Source organism: Adiantum capillus-veneris, chromosome 2 (assembly GCF_014529385.1).
Source record: "Adiantum capillus-veneris isolate H3 chromosome 2, ASM1452938v2, whole genome shotgun sequence".
NCBI lineage: Eukaryota > Viridiplantae > Streptophyta > Polypodiopsida > Polypodiales > Pteridaceae > Adiantum > Adiantum capillus-veneris.
Window position 1 is genome coordinate 105972046 of NC_140932.1, and position 17915 is coordinate 105989960.

At 43.6% G+C, this 17915-nt stretch overlaps 1 protein-coding gene across 4 annotated transcripts; it reads left to right on the forward strand.

The window, feature by feature from the left end:
- Positions 1-1124: 1124 nt before the first annotated feature.
- On the forward strand, positions 1125-15533 carry LOC147463335 (uncharacterized). Of its 4 annotated transcripts, none has more exons than XM_086488148.1 (3): positions 1125-1447; positions 14075-14204; positions 14291-14865. In XM_086488148.1, exons 1-2 carry the CDS (start codon positions 1297-1299, stop codon positions 14173-14175), a joined length of 252 nt encoding a protein of 83 aa, XP_086344274.1. In that variant the 5' UTR covers positions 1125-1296; the 3' UTR covers positions 14176-14204; positions 14291-14865. The 4 variants fall into 4 exon arrangements, with proteins under 4 accessions (XP_086344274.1, XP_086344263.1, XP_086344269.1 ...); XM_086488137.1 differs by lacking the exon at positions 14291-14865 and adding an exon at positions 15008-15533 and having other exon boundaries at positions 1126-1447; XM_086488143.1 differs by having other exon boundaries at positions 1126-1447; positions 14301-14857.
- Positions 15534-17915: the final 2382 nt, after the last annotated feature.

The window sequence follows — 17915 nt, forward strand, 5'->3', positions numbered from 1 at the left end:
TTTTTTGTGGGTCTTCACAAGAAGAATGATTATCTATCGTACAAGATGCTAAAACTACAATTTGAGTTGGTTACGTAGGCTTTGGAGATGGATTGTTTCATTATTTTTAGACATAATTGCCTTTTTTGCAATGGTAATTGGTGACAAATTACAATGCTGAGCACTCAAAAACGGATCTCAATTGTCAAAAACGAATGAAGATTAGAAAATCTTGAACAATCCAACCAAAATAGATACAAGGGTATTTTGGGAATTTTTGAAATTTGAGGGGTATTTTGGGAATTTCCTCAAATTAGAGGGGTATTTTGGTAATTTTCCCTAAAAGAAAAGGTAGCGTAGTATTCACTTTCAACACTAGACATCATTCCAGTACAGATTAACAATCTACTATATTTACTACTGGGAGACTCTATAAAAAATTCTTTTTTATAACAGATTCGTCGGAATCTTATGCTTCAACCCGTCGTCTTCCCCACTTCTCCAGCTATGTCCTCTGCACACTGCCTCCAAGCCCAACTCTCACAGGCTTTGCCCCCACTTCCATGCCCCTACGCCTCTGTGGCCCTCGCTCGCCCTGCTCCTATGCCTCCCCCTGGTTGCCCCTCCAAAGAGCTATTCCTCTACTCTCCACCACCAAATAAGCCTACGAACACAATGTGTCAAGCCTGGTTATATAGCCCTGTAGATGCGCTCGCTGACTTCATGCTCGTGGGGGAGAAAGAGCTGCCTCTGCCCCCTCTCCTGCAATCTCTAAGTCATGCAACGTTGACACATAGACCAAGAGAGAGACAATCTTTGGTCGCGGACAGATAGAGAAAGAGAGAAAGGTCTTCGGCGTTGCCTCCACTCCACACCCCAACGTCACCTTCACGCACCACGTTCTCGGCTTGATAGGCACAAAGAAAGAGAAAGAGACATCTCTGAGAGAGAGAGAGAGAGAGAGAGAGAGAGAGAGAGAGAGAGAGAGAGAAACTTTCCCTAATAGACTCCGGACTGGCAAGCCACGTGTGTGAGAGAGAATTTGCTTCTATTAACCCTCAAACCTCTAACCCTTCCCTTTTCCCCTTTTCACTAATGGGAGATTTTTTTATTTTTTCCCAGCTGGTATCCCCTACTTGGTACTTGGGAGAGGAATTGCGGCAAGTATTCCATATCGTCACAGCTTGAATACTTGGAAGATAATTTTGCATACGATGTGAAACTTTCTTCATGCTAGTTTGGAGAGGACGCACACACGCGCGCTCATGTCCAACACAATAGGCCTACAATATTTCTAGTCTAAGCTCGATTGCCATTATGAGCAGTGGCAACAATAGTGGTAATGGTGGTGGCAAACCCCTTTCGCGCTTGAATCAGTACCTCTACAGTGGTGACAAGAAACACGTGCTTGCAGGCATCCTCATTGTCGCGGCCATCGGTGCTATCCCCTGGCTCCTCCTCGCTCGAGGTGAGAGAGAGAGAGAGAGAGAGAGAGAGAGAGAGAGAGAGAGATCAGTCCCATTGTCTCTTTATAAGAAACCACTTGTCATGGCTGTAAGCAAACAAATAGAAAGCTAGAATTGCAAATGATAAAGTTTCAAAATTGTCTTTGCTCAACGGTGACGTTGAAAGCTGGTAAGGATTTAAAGATGTGTATGGGCATCGTGTGCATTCTTGCAAAAGTTTCAAGTACCTTTCATATTTAATCTTCGTGCCAATGGACAGAAATGACTGTCTTGCTTTGTTACCCCTGTAATGTTGTGGTCAATGCATGTTTCACAATGTTTTGGAACAGGATCTTTTATGTCAAGTCTTTGGGTGATGACAAGAAGCTAGTTGGGTGTGATAATTGTATTCATACGTGCCATTGCTGTGACGAAAATATTGTGCTTGTTTTTGTCATGGGTTAATGCAACTCTTAACTTGTCCCTTTGTGTCAATTCTGGCCACACCCATTTGAATTATTGTATTTACAAAATAAATTTGTAAAAATAGGACATGATGAGCAATATTTACGCAAGAGCTCCATGGAAGTGTATTGCATTTTTGCTTTACGTTGAGTTCTTTTAGTATTTTGTTTTGCTGGAGAAATCTCAGCCATCAATGTCTTCTTGGGCCTCTACCTTGTAGATAAGGTTGCAGTTGTCAGAGGGATTATTCCCTCAGATGCAAGAGAAATAGCCTTAAGCCTTGCACCACATCTCCTCTTCCAAAGGCACTTACAACAATTGAGATCTTAGCTTGTCTGTCATGCCTCATTCTCCACATGGCTTGCTAAGGCAGATGGGATGAAGGGACGAAGCTCCTTACAGCACTCTTCATGCTCTGTGGGGCAGAGGCGGAGAAGTTTGTATGGATGTGGATAGAGTCTTGGAGATTGCTGTTGAGTTTAATTCAAAGTTGTTCACAGAGCTGCTGGCCACAGCGGACATGCTTTGTGCGAGAGAGGAGATTCGTTCCTTCATTGAGATTTGGTCATTCATTGTGCCGAGAATCACTTTGTTGATGAGCAGTTCGTTGTTGGCCCCTTTACAATCGATATTGATGGCGCTCTCTGTCCAGGGAATGATGGTCTCATTAGGTAGTTTTTTCTTGACTATTGGGATGACTTGTACTTGCCTCTTCTTCGGGGTTTCCAATATTTTGACACTGGCCAATGCCTTTATTGCTTACCTCAGGCCTCATTATGATTATGCCGAAGGGGAGAGATCACACACTGCTTCATCAGTGGCGTGCCTTTGCTCTCCTCTTTTCTATGTATAAGATACTCACTTGTATGATCAATGCTAGACTCCGGCCTTTCTTACCAGATGTGATACGTGTCTCAATTTTCAAACAGGTTTGTGCAGGATGGATGCATTTGGAGAACATCTTTACATTTTATGAGGCAGTGCAACATGCCAGACAATTGGGATAATCCTTGGCGATCCTCCTCCTTGACCTTGAGAAGTCTTATGATAGAGTAGACTAGGATATTTTGGAGGGCACTTTACATAGGATGGGCTTTCTTGCACGATGGATTTGTGGTGTTTCAACGTTATATAGATCTTGTAGGAGTGTGGTGACAATTGGGGGTACTGTTGGAGAGTCGAAACGCACTTTTGACATCCATCTGGAAGATAGGCCAACCAAAGTTGGCTGCAAGAGCAAACACTGTGCGTATGGTAGTCATGCGAGTGGTAGGAGCAAAGGTCTTGTTAAAGTCCACGCTTGGTCGCTGTGTGTAACCCGAGCAACAAGTCTCGCCTTATGTTTGTTGAGGGAACCGTTGGCCTTGTACTTTGTCTTGAGAATCCATTTCGTGAAACCACCTTCCGCTTGTTGGGCTTGGGAACCAAGGTCCAGGTTTTATTCCGCTTCCTCCACCGAGGAAGGCTCAACTGGTGAAGCTTGAATCTGAGACATGAGGGCAAAGTTCACGAACTCTGCGCCATCATAAACTTTCCTGTCCTTGAGGCATGCAGAACGTCGAGGCTGTCCAAGGTCTGGCGAGTCTGGTAACTTCGTGACTCCAGAGAAAGAAACCGTAGAGTAGAGCCAACCAAGAACTAACTTCTCCTTGCGAGGTGGGACCGCCTCCACCGAAGGAGAACCATTGTAACAAACTGCTGACGTGTCAAAGCGTAAAGAATGGAGCCAACTTACAGATGTCGGCCGAGGGGCCTAAACCCTATGAAGAACAAGTAACAGAAGAAGAAGTCCTACCAACTTATGGGGACCCTGTTCGATGGGGCCCCAAGTGACATAAAGATTAAAATAAAGCAGGACCCGCAACTGATGACGTGGCAGTTTTCGAAAATTGCGTTGACATGATGACGTGGCAGCTGTATGGATTTCCGTAAATTACGCTGACAGCTTTTGGCATTGCTTTTTGGACCAGAAGCTTTTGAGTTTGAAGGCTTTTCATGTAAAATGCTTTTCAGGCCAAGGGCCTACAAATATGAGGTTAGGGCTCATTCTCTGGCATGCTTCCTCGAGAAGGTGCAGAGTTTGGAGTACCGGCTTGTATTGAGTTGATGCAATATAAAGAAATGCCGTAGCCGTAAGGGACGTCAAGGTTTGGGGCCAATACTCTCTGGGGTGGACTTCCGTCAATACGTGTCGCATGTTGTCTCTCTCTCTCTCTCTCTCTCTCTCTCTCTCTCTCTCTCTCTCTCAGTTCAGTTGTTATTGAAGTGTTAAAAGTTTGTTCAGTCTGTTCTTTTCCATCGGCACGTTTTGCCCGTCTTGTGACAGTGGTATCAGAGCATCAGGCGTGTGCTTTTCTGAAAGCATACCGGTCCCACAAAAGAGCAGATAGAGCAAACTAGAGACTTTATTCGAGGAATCTTCGCCCTCCAACCCGGACTTATTAGCCACTCCCACCCTTACTTCATCGCGTATCGGGCGCGCTCTCGTCTTCATCGCTCATGTCTTACAGGGCATAAGCCATTAAGATCAATTGCAAAAGAAGGATCCAAGATTTGTTTCGAGCTACTGTTTTTCTTAGAGACAGTACCATGCAAATGTTGATGTCTACAGCTACCAAGCAGTACACTCCAAGGACTTGGCAAGCTTTCAAGAAAATTTTTGCCCGAAGTTATATGGTTTCTGACATCTTCCTTCGAAGTGCAACTTCTGGCAGAGTGGGGAATCTTGAAATGCTTGCCATGGAACCCTAGCAAATTATAACTTGAAATTTCTCAACATCTCTCAGTAGATGTCTCTTGACGCTTAGATGACCTTGGAGGTCCAGTGCAATTGCTATCTTGGGACTACCATCGCCGCCAAAGAAACATTGTTTGTCCAAGAGCTGATGGACCATGTTGTACTCGACTATGACCCTATGGAATGAACCTAACCCTAATTTTTTTTGGTGCAGGTTTCAAGATGGGAAGTCCACTATTTATTAGGGGTCCACTTCACAATTATTATTGATAACCATGCCCTGCACGATGTGCTTAATAAGCCGCAAGTTGCAGGTCAAGTATGGCGGTGGCTACTCTTATTTCAAGAGTTTCATTTCGAAGTGGTCTCAGACCCGGTAAACATCATGTCCTTGTTGACCACCTCTCTCGCATTCACATTAGGTGAAGAAGCAACAGGGGTTGTAGATGACTTTCCAGATAGCAGTCTCTTTAAGGTGGATACGACTCCGGAATGGTACGGTGATGTCTTGCATTTGCTATCTACTGGCCTGGACCCTAAGAATGCATCTCCACTGCAGAAGAAAAGATTGCTTTTAAAATCTAGGCCATTCACTTTGATTGGAGGCCAGCTCTACAAGTCACGACTAGATGGTGTTCTGAGACGGTGTGTCTCCCCTTATGAAGTTGAGAATATTTTGGAAGATGCCCACAATGGTCTCACTGATGGCCATTACCCTGGTCACATCACCGCCCAGAAGATTCTATAGAGTGGTCTATGGTGGCCCTATGTTTTTCGGGATGCAATTGCCTATGTGAAAGTATGTGATGTGTGTTAGCGCTGTAGACCTAAACCAAGCAAGCAGTCCAACCGTCCTCTGCAGGTCTCTATGTCATGGCTGTCGTTTGAGAGATGGGGCATGGATTTGGTGGGTCCAATTGCTCCTCCGGTCCAACCAGGTAACCGGAAGTATCTGTTGGTGGCTACAGATTATGTAACCAAGTGGGCAGAGGTACTGGCGACGACCAATTGCATTGGCAATACTGTAGCCAAGTTCCTGTATGAAAATATTTTGTGCAGGTTTGGATGTTCATTGGAGATCACGAGTGATAGGGGCAGTCACTTTGTTAATGAAATGATTTCAACCTTGCTCTCCAACTACAAGATTTTTCATCGTAAGTCTTGCCTTTTACCCTAGAGCAAATGAGCAGGCCGAGAGCACCAACAAGGTTCTGATAGCCCTTCTGTGGAAAGTATGTCATCTCCATCCGGCGTCTTGGGCTCAAGCTATCCACAGCACCCTTTGGGCATACCGAACTTCCTTCAAAGCCACAACCAATCACACTCCATTTCAGCTAGCATTCGGTTTGGAAGCAATAGCACCCTTCGAATTCAACTCAGGATCTCCGCGAGTAGGCAGTGTGCGTGCCAATGGGGGTTTGGGGTGTGCCTTTGTCTCTCGTCTCGCCCTATTGGAAGAAAGGCGCCATTTGGCTTCTCAGGCTCTTGAAGTAGAGCAGCTTCGTTGCAAGGCGTGGCATGATCGCCATCTCCGAAAGCCAAAAATTATGCAAGGCTCACTGGTGCTACTGTATCAAGCTAGATATCAAAAGAAAGAAAAGAAGTTGGTCCGAGCTTGGCAAGGTCCATTCATGGTACAAGAAATTTTGCCAAAGGAAGCAATCCAATTAGTAACTTTGGAAGGTGTTCCCTTGCTGTTGGTAAATGGCTCCCGAATCAAATGCTATCATCCCTCTGAGTAAGCCATCTGTAGCTGTTTCAGCCTATAGTATAGGTTCCTGAATCTTGTTTCTCTCTTCTTTCACTTGCTCTCCCACCAGAGCCTGTGTTTTGATAATGTCCTTGCACACTCTCAGTATATGCTATTCCTGTGGGTGTTCCCACATTTCCTCCTTCGGTTTACTTTCTCTACCACTGTGTAACTGGGGTGCTTGTTTTGTCCTAAACTTCTTGTAATCAGCTAATTATTTCCATAGATTGGACTATCTTGTGGTATTGCTTTGTATCGTCCATCTTCACACTTTTGATGCTCAAAATGGGGTCTCTCTAATGTAACACACTTTGGGTCATTAGGAGACATTTCTACGCAATAATTCTCTTTCCAGTAGCACTGAGTTCCTTCTTCTTCTTCTTCCAATTGTTTTCTAAGTGCGGCTTTTGGGTCACTCTATCACTATTGCTCTTTCCGTAAAATTTATACCCACTCTCTCTGCTCTATCTGTGTCGCACTTCAGCTTGCCAACCAAGTTTTCCCTCTCTCAACAATCACTCCTTGCTCTATAGGTGCATTCTACACCTTGAACTGACCAATAACCCTCGCCCTTCCTACCTCCAGAGGCCCTAACCACTAGTCGCGCCCCTCTCTCCACCATCTCGCCCCTACCCACTAACTTGAATCCCTACCCAATAGCCCCTCGCCCCTACCTACTGCCCTCGTCCCTACCCAGGAGCCACTCGCCCCTCTCTCCCACCCCTTGCCCCTATCCACTATCCCTCGCCCCTACCTACTGCCCTCGCCCCTACCCAGGAGCCACTTACCCCTCGCCCCTACCTCCTGCATTCCTCCCTACCTACTAGCCCTCGCTTCTACCCAGCAAGACTTGCCCCTACCCTGTTGCGTTCACCCCAACCTACTGGCCCTCGCCCTACACACTAAACCTCGTCCATCTCTACTAACCCTCGCCACTCTCCATCTTCACTCGCCCCTACCCAGTGCCTCTCGTCCTCTCTACCCTACATTGCCATACTTGCCTGTCTCGCCTTGAGCACCCCATCCTCTTCTCTGTCCGTGACCCTATATACCAACTGAACTCCTCGCCCTATCTCCTCGCTGCCTTGGTCGTACTTCCCCCTCTCCTCTCAGCTAGGCTTTTGTAAAATTGCCCCCTACGTAGGCACCATCAAACTGCTGTGGAAGAAAGGAAGAGCCTTCGTCTTATCCTCAAATCGGCTGAAAGTATCAAACTTCACAGTTGCACCACCTTCTTTTTATGGTTTTGGCTTTTCTAGTGCTCCCAAATTATCATAGGGAAGTGTCATGAGCACTGTAAAATGGATCATTGGTGCCCCTTGGCCATTGACATTTTGAGTCAATGGTGCCATTTTTGCCTGCTGGTCGGAGAAACCAGCCATGCCAAAATTGCCCTGTGGCACCCAAACTGGCCTTGATTACATTGGGACCCTTGCTGCATTGTATAGGGGGAAAGGTGGACGCACAAACATAACAAAAGGAGGAGTGGAGAGACCCAAAGGCCCAAACTCGCAAAAAATTACACATTTGTGATAATAAGCTACACCCTTACTTGGTTGTGTCGAAAAGTCACTTATATACAAGTTAATCTTTCTCCTCAACATCAATGGTTTGTAGAGTTGCCACCATGAGGGAATTCATGGAATTATATTCCTCTGGCAAGGAAAACGTGTTGATGAGGGGAGAAGAGGAGTAGTCCACTTGGAACTCGCTCTTTTGACTAGGATTCTTTGTATCAAGAACCCCATCATATATTGCAAGAATAGAGAGGGATTCATCCTATGCGTTCAAGGGAGTGGGTAATGTCATCAAGGAAGAGAAATTCTTGACCGTCCATTACAACTGGATGCAGGGTGTGCAAGAGCAACTCTGGGATCTCATCTTCGACATCCTCCCCTTCTAGGTCTTGGTCACATCTTCCAAAGGAGGCTCGCCTTGCTGACATAGGAGGGCCAACAAAGCCTCTTCCTGGTTAGACATCTTCCCTCTTTGGGCTTTGCCTCCTTTCAAACTTTCTTGGACAACACCTGATGCTTGGCATCCTCGGGCATTGATGATGATGATGATTTTAGTCTTTCACTTTAATTCACTTCATTTTATTTATTTTTGTACCAAACATTGGATTAGATCCACCAATGAGGTTTGGCATCATGGCTTGCATACCCCAAAAGACTGCTCCTGGCATATATTGCTGCTTCGCATAACTTGCCTTGCTCTAAAACATAGATCCTCCCCCGAAATACCCAGGATGTACTGTGGGTGGTGGAAGAACTTGTTGCATAGCCTGGAAACTAGTCCCTGTCCATTTAATGCAACATTTGGACTTTGAAAGGTGACTTGCTGAACTGGCAAAGCGTGTGGAATTGATGTCCTAACCACCTGTTCGTGGACAGAAGGAATTTGTCTTGGAGCCCCAACGGACTCCGCAACATGCGAACGCTCCCAGCCCTGCTGGGACGCATAAGGTACCTGGGCTTGAGACTCAACGGGCTCTACTTGTTCAGTGAGTTGCCTTGCCTGCTGCGACACTGGTGGCGCATGCAGAAATTCCATAAACCTAGGAGTACACACATTCATAGCAGCAACCAACTGTGTCCTAAACGCATCCTTGTCTAGTTGCCCAGTCATAAACCCTTGACCTTGTGGAGCATTCAGATCAACAAAAGGTACAAACAAGGGTGGCCGTGAACTCTCGTCAACCTCGAACACTGGAGGAGGAACAACCTGTCTGTCCTGTGAAGAGAAACCCTCTTTCCTAGTGTCATTCACTTTGTCAACCATAGTGTAATTCCAAGTTTTTGTGCTCTGTGTCCTCACTGAAAACCAACTAAGGCTCACTCTTTAAGGAAAAAGTGATTCTATCTCGGCAACGGAACCATGAAACCGGCCCGTAGACTCGCTAGAGGGTGGTAGACTTTAGCTTTCACTCCAATTCTCACTTTAACTTTATGACACAAAGCAACTTCACAAATAAACCTATGTTTGGAATCTAACACTTCAAGCAAAAACACTACTTGGAAGCTAGAGTGCTTCCAAGCAAACCCTGTAGGCCCCAAAGACTGGTCCCCCTTTTGGTATTTCTTATTCTTATTGCAAATAGACGATCCGAACACTTTCACCGAACTCTCACCAAGCTGTGCAAACCTGTCCATGGCTGTAATTGCAGGTTTTTGACCCAATTTCGCCAGCATAACGGCGCAAAACCCCTGCAGGTAAAAAATACACGTCAAGGACACTTTCCCTTGCATTGTGAAGGCTTTTTGGTGAGCTGCAGGCCAATTTCAGCATGCTGTAATTCCCTGTTTTGTCATTGTTAGGTGCCCAAAGCCCTATCTAAGCATCCCAAGGCCTTCTCAAGGCTACCCTGGTGATCTCTTGCAGCTTAGATGTGAAACCCTAAACCTGCAGAAAAACACAGCAGGCTGTAATTTACTGTTTTGGATAGTTTTGAGCAGAGCGAACACGTCTACGCGTGTCTCAGGTGCTCCCGCATGCAATGGGATAGTTCCCCTTTGAATCGGACGAGTTTTCATGCGAGAAAACTCTCCGTTTTCGCAATCCTTCGCGATGGAACTGTGCGTACTTGTGGGGGATTAGCAATTAGCTACTTTGGTACCTGTTCAGAAGGCTCTTGCCTTGGCAGACGTGCATAAAACCCCCAGAGCTGTACATGGTCATCTGAGAAGACCAACTAGTGGGGCATTACCATATGTGCAAAGGGGAGAGAGAGATGCGTGAGAGCAAATCGTCGTGCTACATGAGACAAGGGAGAAGGCAAGGTTTCCATTAAAGCTGTGATCACTTGCACCCACTACTCACACATACATTGTAGTTCACAATGAATAAAAATTCAGCCTCCACTCCCAATTTGGGCGCCCTCTCTTGGATGAGGCTTCTGGAGTGTGTATGGCCTGTAGGTTACTCTCCTACTGCCATGTGTCCACTTTACTCCTGGTTTAATTTACTAGTATGCACCAACTTATTAAGTGTTGTGTGGGGCCTGAATGACTTTGAATTGAGCCTAGCCACCCTTTTACTGCTCGGATTTCAATGCCGATTGGCCCAACCAACTCGTGGGGATCTGGCCTTTATTGTTGTGGGTAAAACTCTCGTTCGTCGGCTGTTTTGCACTGGCCATACAATGTCCGGCCATTTTTGACTTCAAAAAGAGAGTCCCAGAAATCAAATAAAAATTAAGGGAAAGAAACCAGCAACTAAGGTTGTCACAACCTCGTGACACTTATAAAGGCCCTGTCCTATCGTAGAAGCAGTTACATGAAAAGCCATGCTTCTAAAAGCACCAGGACCAAAAATTGGTGCCCGAAAAAGCCCAGTGCTACTTGCAAAAATTCGTACAGCCTGCCACATCATCAGCACGATTTACAAAAATCCGCACAGGCTGCAACGTCAACACTTTTTACGCAAAAATAATGTCTTGCTTTATTTCTAGAGGGTTTAGGGCGGTTGGCCAAGTTTTGGTAAGTTGGTGGGTTAGGTTTTGGGCCACTTAACGAGAACCTACAAGTTGGTAAAAACTTCTTCTGCTTCTTCCTTTAGGGTTTAGGCCCCTCGCTTGCCCGCTAGGCCAGACTACGTCATCGGTTTGTGACATTGACACGTGCATGAGAAGATTGATCAAGTACTCCAAAGATCCGAAATATGTGAATCACTTCAAGAATTACATGCTTGACGAGGTTCACTCTATATGATGAGAGGCTGTCCATCTTCCTGTCAAGTTGGTAATGAAACAGAAAGCAAGGCCGAGTGCAGAAAAGAAGAAATTGTACTCGCAGAAAGAGTTTGACAAAGCTCTTGAAGAGAAGACAAACCGGTCGATGAAAAGCTTAAAGCACTCTTGGAAGCAGAGGAAATCAATTTCCTTGGTTATTTGGGTCGGAAATTGACCTTCAAGGTGGGAAGCAGATCCAAGAAGCGTGTGCGTTTCGAGGATGACAAGATTTTTCTTCGTCTTCAGAGAGTTTCTCTAGTTCTAGTGCCAGAGAGGATGAGAAAAAGTTGAAGAAGCGGAGAAAAAGCAAGAAAAGCCAGAAAAGCAGATTCTTGAAGGCACAAGGAGCCATCTAGCAGTTTAGAGGAGGAGACCTCATCCCTTTTTGATAGTTCAGACAATGAGAAAAAGAACAAGAAGACAAAGGAATTCAAGGGTGGGGGTCAAACAGTCAAGTTTCACATGTTTTCAAGCTATCAGGACACCCATCGAGCCCTTGAATTCATACGACAGTTTGACATCGTGAAGGATCTTCTGGCTACACGGACCGCCTATAGACACGCATCGGACGAACCACCCGACCATAGCCACCATCCAACAACATAGAGCATGGATGAGAGGGAGAGCATGAGAGAGAGGGAGAGCGTGAGAGATGTGGCATCCAATGTCACATGAGCTTCATGTGGAAGGGGGAGCATCCAAAGCTCAGGGAGCCCCAACAATGGAATTCAATGAGGGCAAAACTTCCTTAATTCGGGCCTCAAAACTGCCTAAAAAGGTGGGTTCAACAGTGAAAAGGGCCAACGGCTAGACACAATTGCCCAAAAAACTGCCTAATGGAACGTACTAGTCATACGGGACTGTTCGGGACGGACTGAATGGAACGAGACGTTCTGATCGACGTACGAGAACTACCCTGGAGATAGATCCTTAGAAAGCATAATGTTTATCCCAAAGTTGTAATAGAGGGTAATTGAAAACTAACAAATGGAGACATACCATGAACTATAAGAGTAACGGCTCGAGACTCACGGAATCTCTAAAGTGCAGGGAGAAAGATTATGAGTTCTGAATGATGGGCCGCACTCTTGCTTTCCCAAGAGAACCCTCATATAAATAGAGCAATTCTGATAGTTATGAGGGGTTATTTTTGAGCGTCAAAGAGAGTTGGAAGTTTAAGAGATTGAAAGAAAGGATTATACGAAGTTGACATAGGAGCAAAAGTGATGAAGCAGGATTAACTATACCTGAAGAAGGATCGAAAAGCACATGATGCAACTATTGCATAAATGTTGAATCGTCTTAGGATGTCGGCAAAATTCAGCAATGGAAGGGGATCGATGTTCTACCGCTGAGCCTCCGATTGGCTGACAGCACAGCATCAGCACTGTTGTAAAGAAAAATGAAGATTTGACGCTCAAAGAAGAGCCTACCAATCAAGGTGATATGGAACATTTCATGGTTTTAACCGTTTCGAGGTTCTGAGGTTTTGAAACGTATATTTTTGGGGCATGGAAAAAGCGATAGGTTTTGCAGATAATTCTATCTATCCATCCATCAATCTAGGCGCACGCACGCACACACATACATTATATGCTTAGTACATGTGTGTGTGTGTGTGTGTGTGTACACGTAGTATGCACATACACACATATCTATGCGTATGTGCGCACTTGTCTGCATGTGTAAGTGTATGTGTGTATATGAATACCCGAATCTCTCAAAAGTGAGGACTGATGTTAAATCACAGCAAATTCAAACAAGCCACTATGAAATCTCTAGCCTCCTATAAGCATGTTCTAGGGTCCAAGCGGTCCTCAGCCTTCTTGCTGTGAAATGTGGAAGGAATGAAGAGAGCACACGAGAAAGGAGACAAGTACAATGTGAGAGGGAGAATGATCCAGGGACAGTAATTCATTAATTCAAGAGGGTGCTCATACAACTGAACGATGAGAATGATCATAGGGAAACTTATATTTTGAAAATAGTGAACAAGAGTGTTGTAAAGTGGAGGCGCCCCAATTTAGGGCTGACACATTTTATAAATATGCGTCCTCATCAGTATATTGACACATGGCATAATTGATAAAAATGTCCACATCGGCAAAAAATATGCCCCATCAGCACAACAGCTAACAAATGGGCAAAATGGAATATAAGTGCATATGCGGCTATTGTGGCCATACAATCATGAGATGCAACCCAGGATATCACCATCTGATGATGACATGTTTCCAAGAGGATTGAGCCCAAAAGGCTCTTGGATACCAGTTTTTGGGATTTAACAACTCGCTGAATGTTCATTAAAATGTAGTATAATGACTTCAAACATTCGAGTGCCAACTTCCAAGTATCTCGGTTGAACATGCACCAATGGTACGTGCAAAGACACATCGGGTAAGACATGCACATACTCGCACACATTATGCTATACGATTTTGACTGGTACTAGACTGTAAAATATGCGTCTACTTGTCTAGACAACCTACGTTACTTGTTGCCTGATTTGCCTTGTACAATCATTCATGCAAAGAGGGTTATGTATGGGTTCTAACCGATCTAATTGAATCGTCCGGACATGTCATGGCACCTTGAGCCTATTAGCATGTGACATCCCCTCCTGCTAAAGGTGAGGCCAGGCTGAGCTGTCTCCTACTATTAGCAGTGGTTCACCATTCATCTCGGACCATGAGTCAAGTTTCTATTGCCCTTCGTCAACTGTACTTCGTCTTGTTTTTGATGGTCTTCTACGCTCAAACAATGTGAGATAGTTCCACTTCGGTTTAGACTCACTTATCGTCTTCTTCTTTCGTCCTCCCAAAGAATCCAAATGAGAGGTTGACTCCCTTGTACCTGCAATCCAGATAAAACGGCGTGAGTTTCTGAGTGCATAACCAGGCTAGAAGTGTAGGGTAAGAGATTGGAACAATCAAATCTCCTTGAATTTGGCTTACTGGATTGGCTAACAGACACAGGTACTACTTGCGAGTGGTTTACTGCTGGAACATTCTCAACACCATTAAGAATTGTGCTGCAGTCTGCTATTGACAAACTGGTGCTACATCAATAGAGGACAGTAACCACCCAAGAATTGGCAAGGTAAGTTTTTTCCAAGTCATCCAATCCTATTTGTCAATGTGCCAAGTCTACCTAAGCCATCTTTTAACTAGGGGTTTCCACCAAAGCTATGTGCAGAAATGCCTTCTCTTATGGATGCCTTCTCAAATGGAGGCCTCACAAATTGGGCAACACATATCAACAATAGCCAAGCTGAGAGATGGGCATTGAGTGTATCACTTGTAGCATGACTTAAATCTAGACATTGCTCTTAATTAGGCTATTGGAGGTGTCTAGACACTTCTCATCTCATTGCGAAACTCCATCCTTTCCATCTTCAAAAATGTAACTTGCGAGCTGCTATTCAATTCTCATTTTGGATCAGGGTGGCTATCTGATTTTGCTAGCATCACTGGATGCTTCACCTTTAACAAGGTGAAGAGGTGCCTGTTGCCCTTGTCGTGCAATTTGGGAATTGTGAAAAATTTTCATTGCAGGAATTATGAATGTTCTTTGGGTGTGCGTCCTTGTGTGCTTCTTGGGGATTTCCACCGTTTAAAATGTCCATTTTGTGATGTCTGGTGTGAGTTTCTCAACTCAACGGAGCTGTATATATATCCAGATGGAGTTTTGCACGAGGTCAATGGATTGCCCATGTAAACAAAAGAGATGGAAGTTACATTCTTGTCTTGCTGTTTTCTGATTGATGTCCCTGCTTATTGTAGACTAGTGCTTTTATTGTAAAGCTTAGCACATTGATGAGGATGTGGTCTCAAATTGCGAAGGTAGCAGTTGTCATTACTTTTTCCTAAACGTAGCTTTGGTTTTTTCCCGGCTTCTGGCAGATGTGAAGCACCAATCGCATGAGGATTATATGGATAAGGCAGAGAAGGCCAAACAAGTCGAGAAAGCACGCCAATCAAGATTGTCTTCCTCCTAATGGTATCGAGTGGTTTGATTTCGAAGTGTTGATTGGACATTACCAATGATTGATCCTTTGTAGTGACCAGAATTGAGATTGGCAAAGTTTGAGATAGTGTGCAAAAAATGCAAACGATACAGGAAGAACCGATACTGGCCGGGTCTTTTTTCCATTGATTTCTGTTTAAAAGGTGTATGTTCTTACATACCTAAAGTTTAAGAATAGAACAAGAACATAATTGATTAAAGTTAGACCTTAAGTGGCAGAACATTTGAACTGGTAGCAGGACTGCTTGATGTTGTTTACTGCAGTCTAGTCTATGGTAAATGTTGCACTTTTGGCAGGCCTCTTTGAATAAGTCTTGGTAGACTTGATTGTAAGCTGAGAACAGAATGAAGGGTATTTTTGTAAACGACTGAAATGTTAGATTTTAATGTCTTGTTCTGACATTCATTTTTTGACCATATATATTTTCTTTGAAGCATAATTGCTGTGTTTGTGGGGTGGAGCTAATTAGTCACTGCCCATATTCAGTGGTACTTGTTATGTGTGTGCAAGAAAGGAATCAGTTCATTATATACCCTAGTTCTTTGATTAATCGAGTGCCGTCGCTTTATTTTTTTGTTTTAGCTCTTATGGTCGAAACTTGGTTCTAATTGTTGACAAACACCATGATATTGAAAGGATTATATATCCTTCTTGACAGAACGTATTTTGACCTTCCAATGATCTTACCTTGTCCTTTAGATACTTGAGTTTCAAAAATGGAGTAAGGATAACTTGTTGATTCCTTCATAATCTCCAAAGCTAGTATTTGCTTGCCTTTTTTTAAGAAATCTATTGTCGATCATGGTTTCTTGCAATGTCAAAAAACTAGTCAAGCACACTTCTCTCTTTACCAATATTTTTGATGTCGACCTCTTAATTTGTTTTTCTTGGAGAGTGAGTGCTATGTGTCAAAGCATGTAAATTTTTATCTTTTTATAAAGCTCCTAATTCCCATTATAAAGGTTTGTGGATATTATTTTTCTTTTTTAAAGCTCCGATTTTGTGGATGGATCATGTTTTTGATACAGTACCTTGATGTGGTTTTTCTCTTTCTTTCTCTGAAACGAGTTTGATTGCTTGCATCAATATGTTAAAAGTCGTGGTGGATGTTCTTTGAGAGCTGAGAGCTTGCTATGCTTTCTTTACCCCACAATTCTAAATTACATGCTATTGTATCATTTATGATTTTTTTTTCCGTGCCTAATCTTTAATCACTAGTTCCTCTTCTAAAAGTAAAAGATTGCACTTTTTTGGACTTTCCATGGAAGCTCCTCCGTTCACTATCTAGGAATTCTTTTAGTGGGTCGTGTTACCCTTGGCAAATATTTGAAAGAATCTTCACCGGATTTCATGATGTGTAGGATATGGATTTTTACCGCTATCTCATCTTCTTCTTGCTATATCACTTATTGTTTGTTTGCTTTCTTGCAAGAATCTTCATGGTAGATACTTTATATTAAGTTTATTAATAATTTTTTTGATTTCTGCTATTTCCCTCACTTTAGTGCAATCCCATATCAACTAGGTCAAGGGAAGTCCATATCTAGTAATCTATTTTGAAGAAATATGAACTATATATGTATAGCTGCACACTTGGAGGAATGTAGTCTACACAAACAAGCCAATTTGTATGTATTATTGTAAAATGGAAGTAAAGTGTTGCAATGCGCATAGGTTGAGAAAGAAGAAGATTAATTAACTATCTTCTTACGCCATATCTCGTGAACACAATAGGGAATTATGAAATGTTGGAATTAGGGTTGCGGGAACGTGCACACAGTTCGGAGATGCAGATGAAGCTCAAGGTACACAATAGACAATACAAGATAAAATAGTCTTTGATTTATGGGTGTATATGCAAAGCGTGAGAGAGAGAAACCTCTTACTGAGTGAAAAAAGTTCCTCGACAGTCCTATGTGTGCACACATCACTATATATACATGGATACAAATCCCCATTAGAAAGTAATAAGGTCAACGAGAGTTGACACATAGATTTGCCATGCCCTATGGATATGACTAGTCCACAAAGACAAGCAAGCTGAAAGCTTTGCGAAAAGCTTCAAACTTCTCGCCTTTGTGAATATATTCGCTAAGTTGTTTTGTGTCGGCACATGAGCCTCTACTGACATAGTGATAATGCACCTCAATGTGCTTTGTGCAAGCGTGAAAGATTGGGTTCCTCGCCACTATCAATACGCTCTCACTGGTAGTGTAGATGAGTGCCATCTCAACTTCCAAATCAGCTAGCCCTAAGGCGTCTCAGCCACACACTCAACTGTAGCGATGAAAACTGCCTTGTACTCAGCCTCACAGCTAGAGCTTGCGAGATATACATGAATTATTGAGCATGAAACAAAAACCACTCATGGACACTCGTGTGTTATACCAACCATCCCAATCTGAGTTAGAAAAAGCTTGTAAATTTGGCGGCAATGATCCCTTCTTGGGATAAAACAACCCAAGAGGTATAGTGTCACTCAAGTTGCGAAAGATTCTCTTAATCGATGTCAATCGTTAAATCTTGAGCTTTGCATAAATTTCCTTACTTGCAAGACTAGAAGCTGGATATGTAGCCTTGAAATGCATATTTAAATGAGGCAACGAACAACTACCTTGTAGAGGGTAAAATCTACAAGATCTCTAGCGTCATGTAGATTTAACTTCAAACCCGCCTCCATAGGAGTGGAAATTGGCTTGCAATCTTCAAGTCCAAATCTGCTTAGCAAAGTTTGCACATACTTTGCATGACATAATGTAATATCCTCATTACAATGCTTTAAT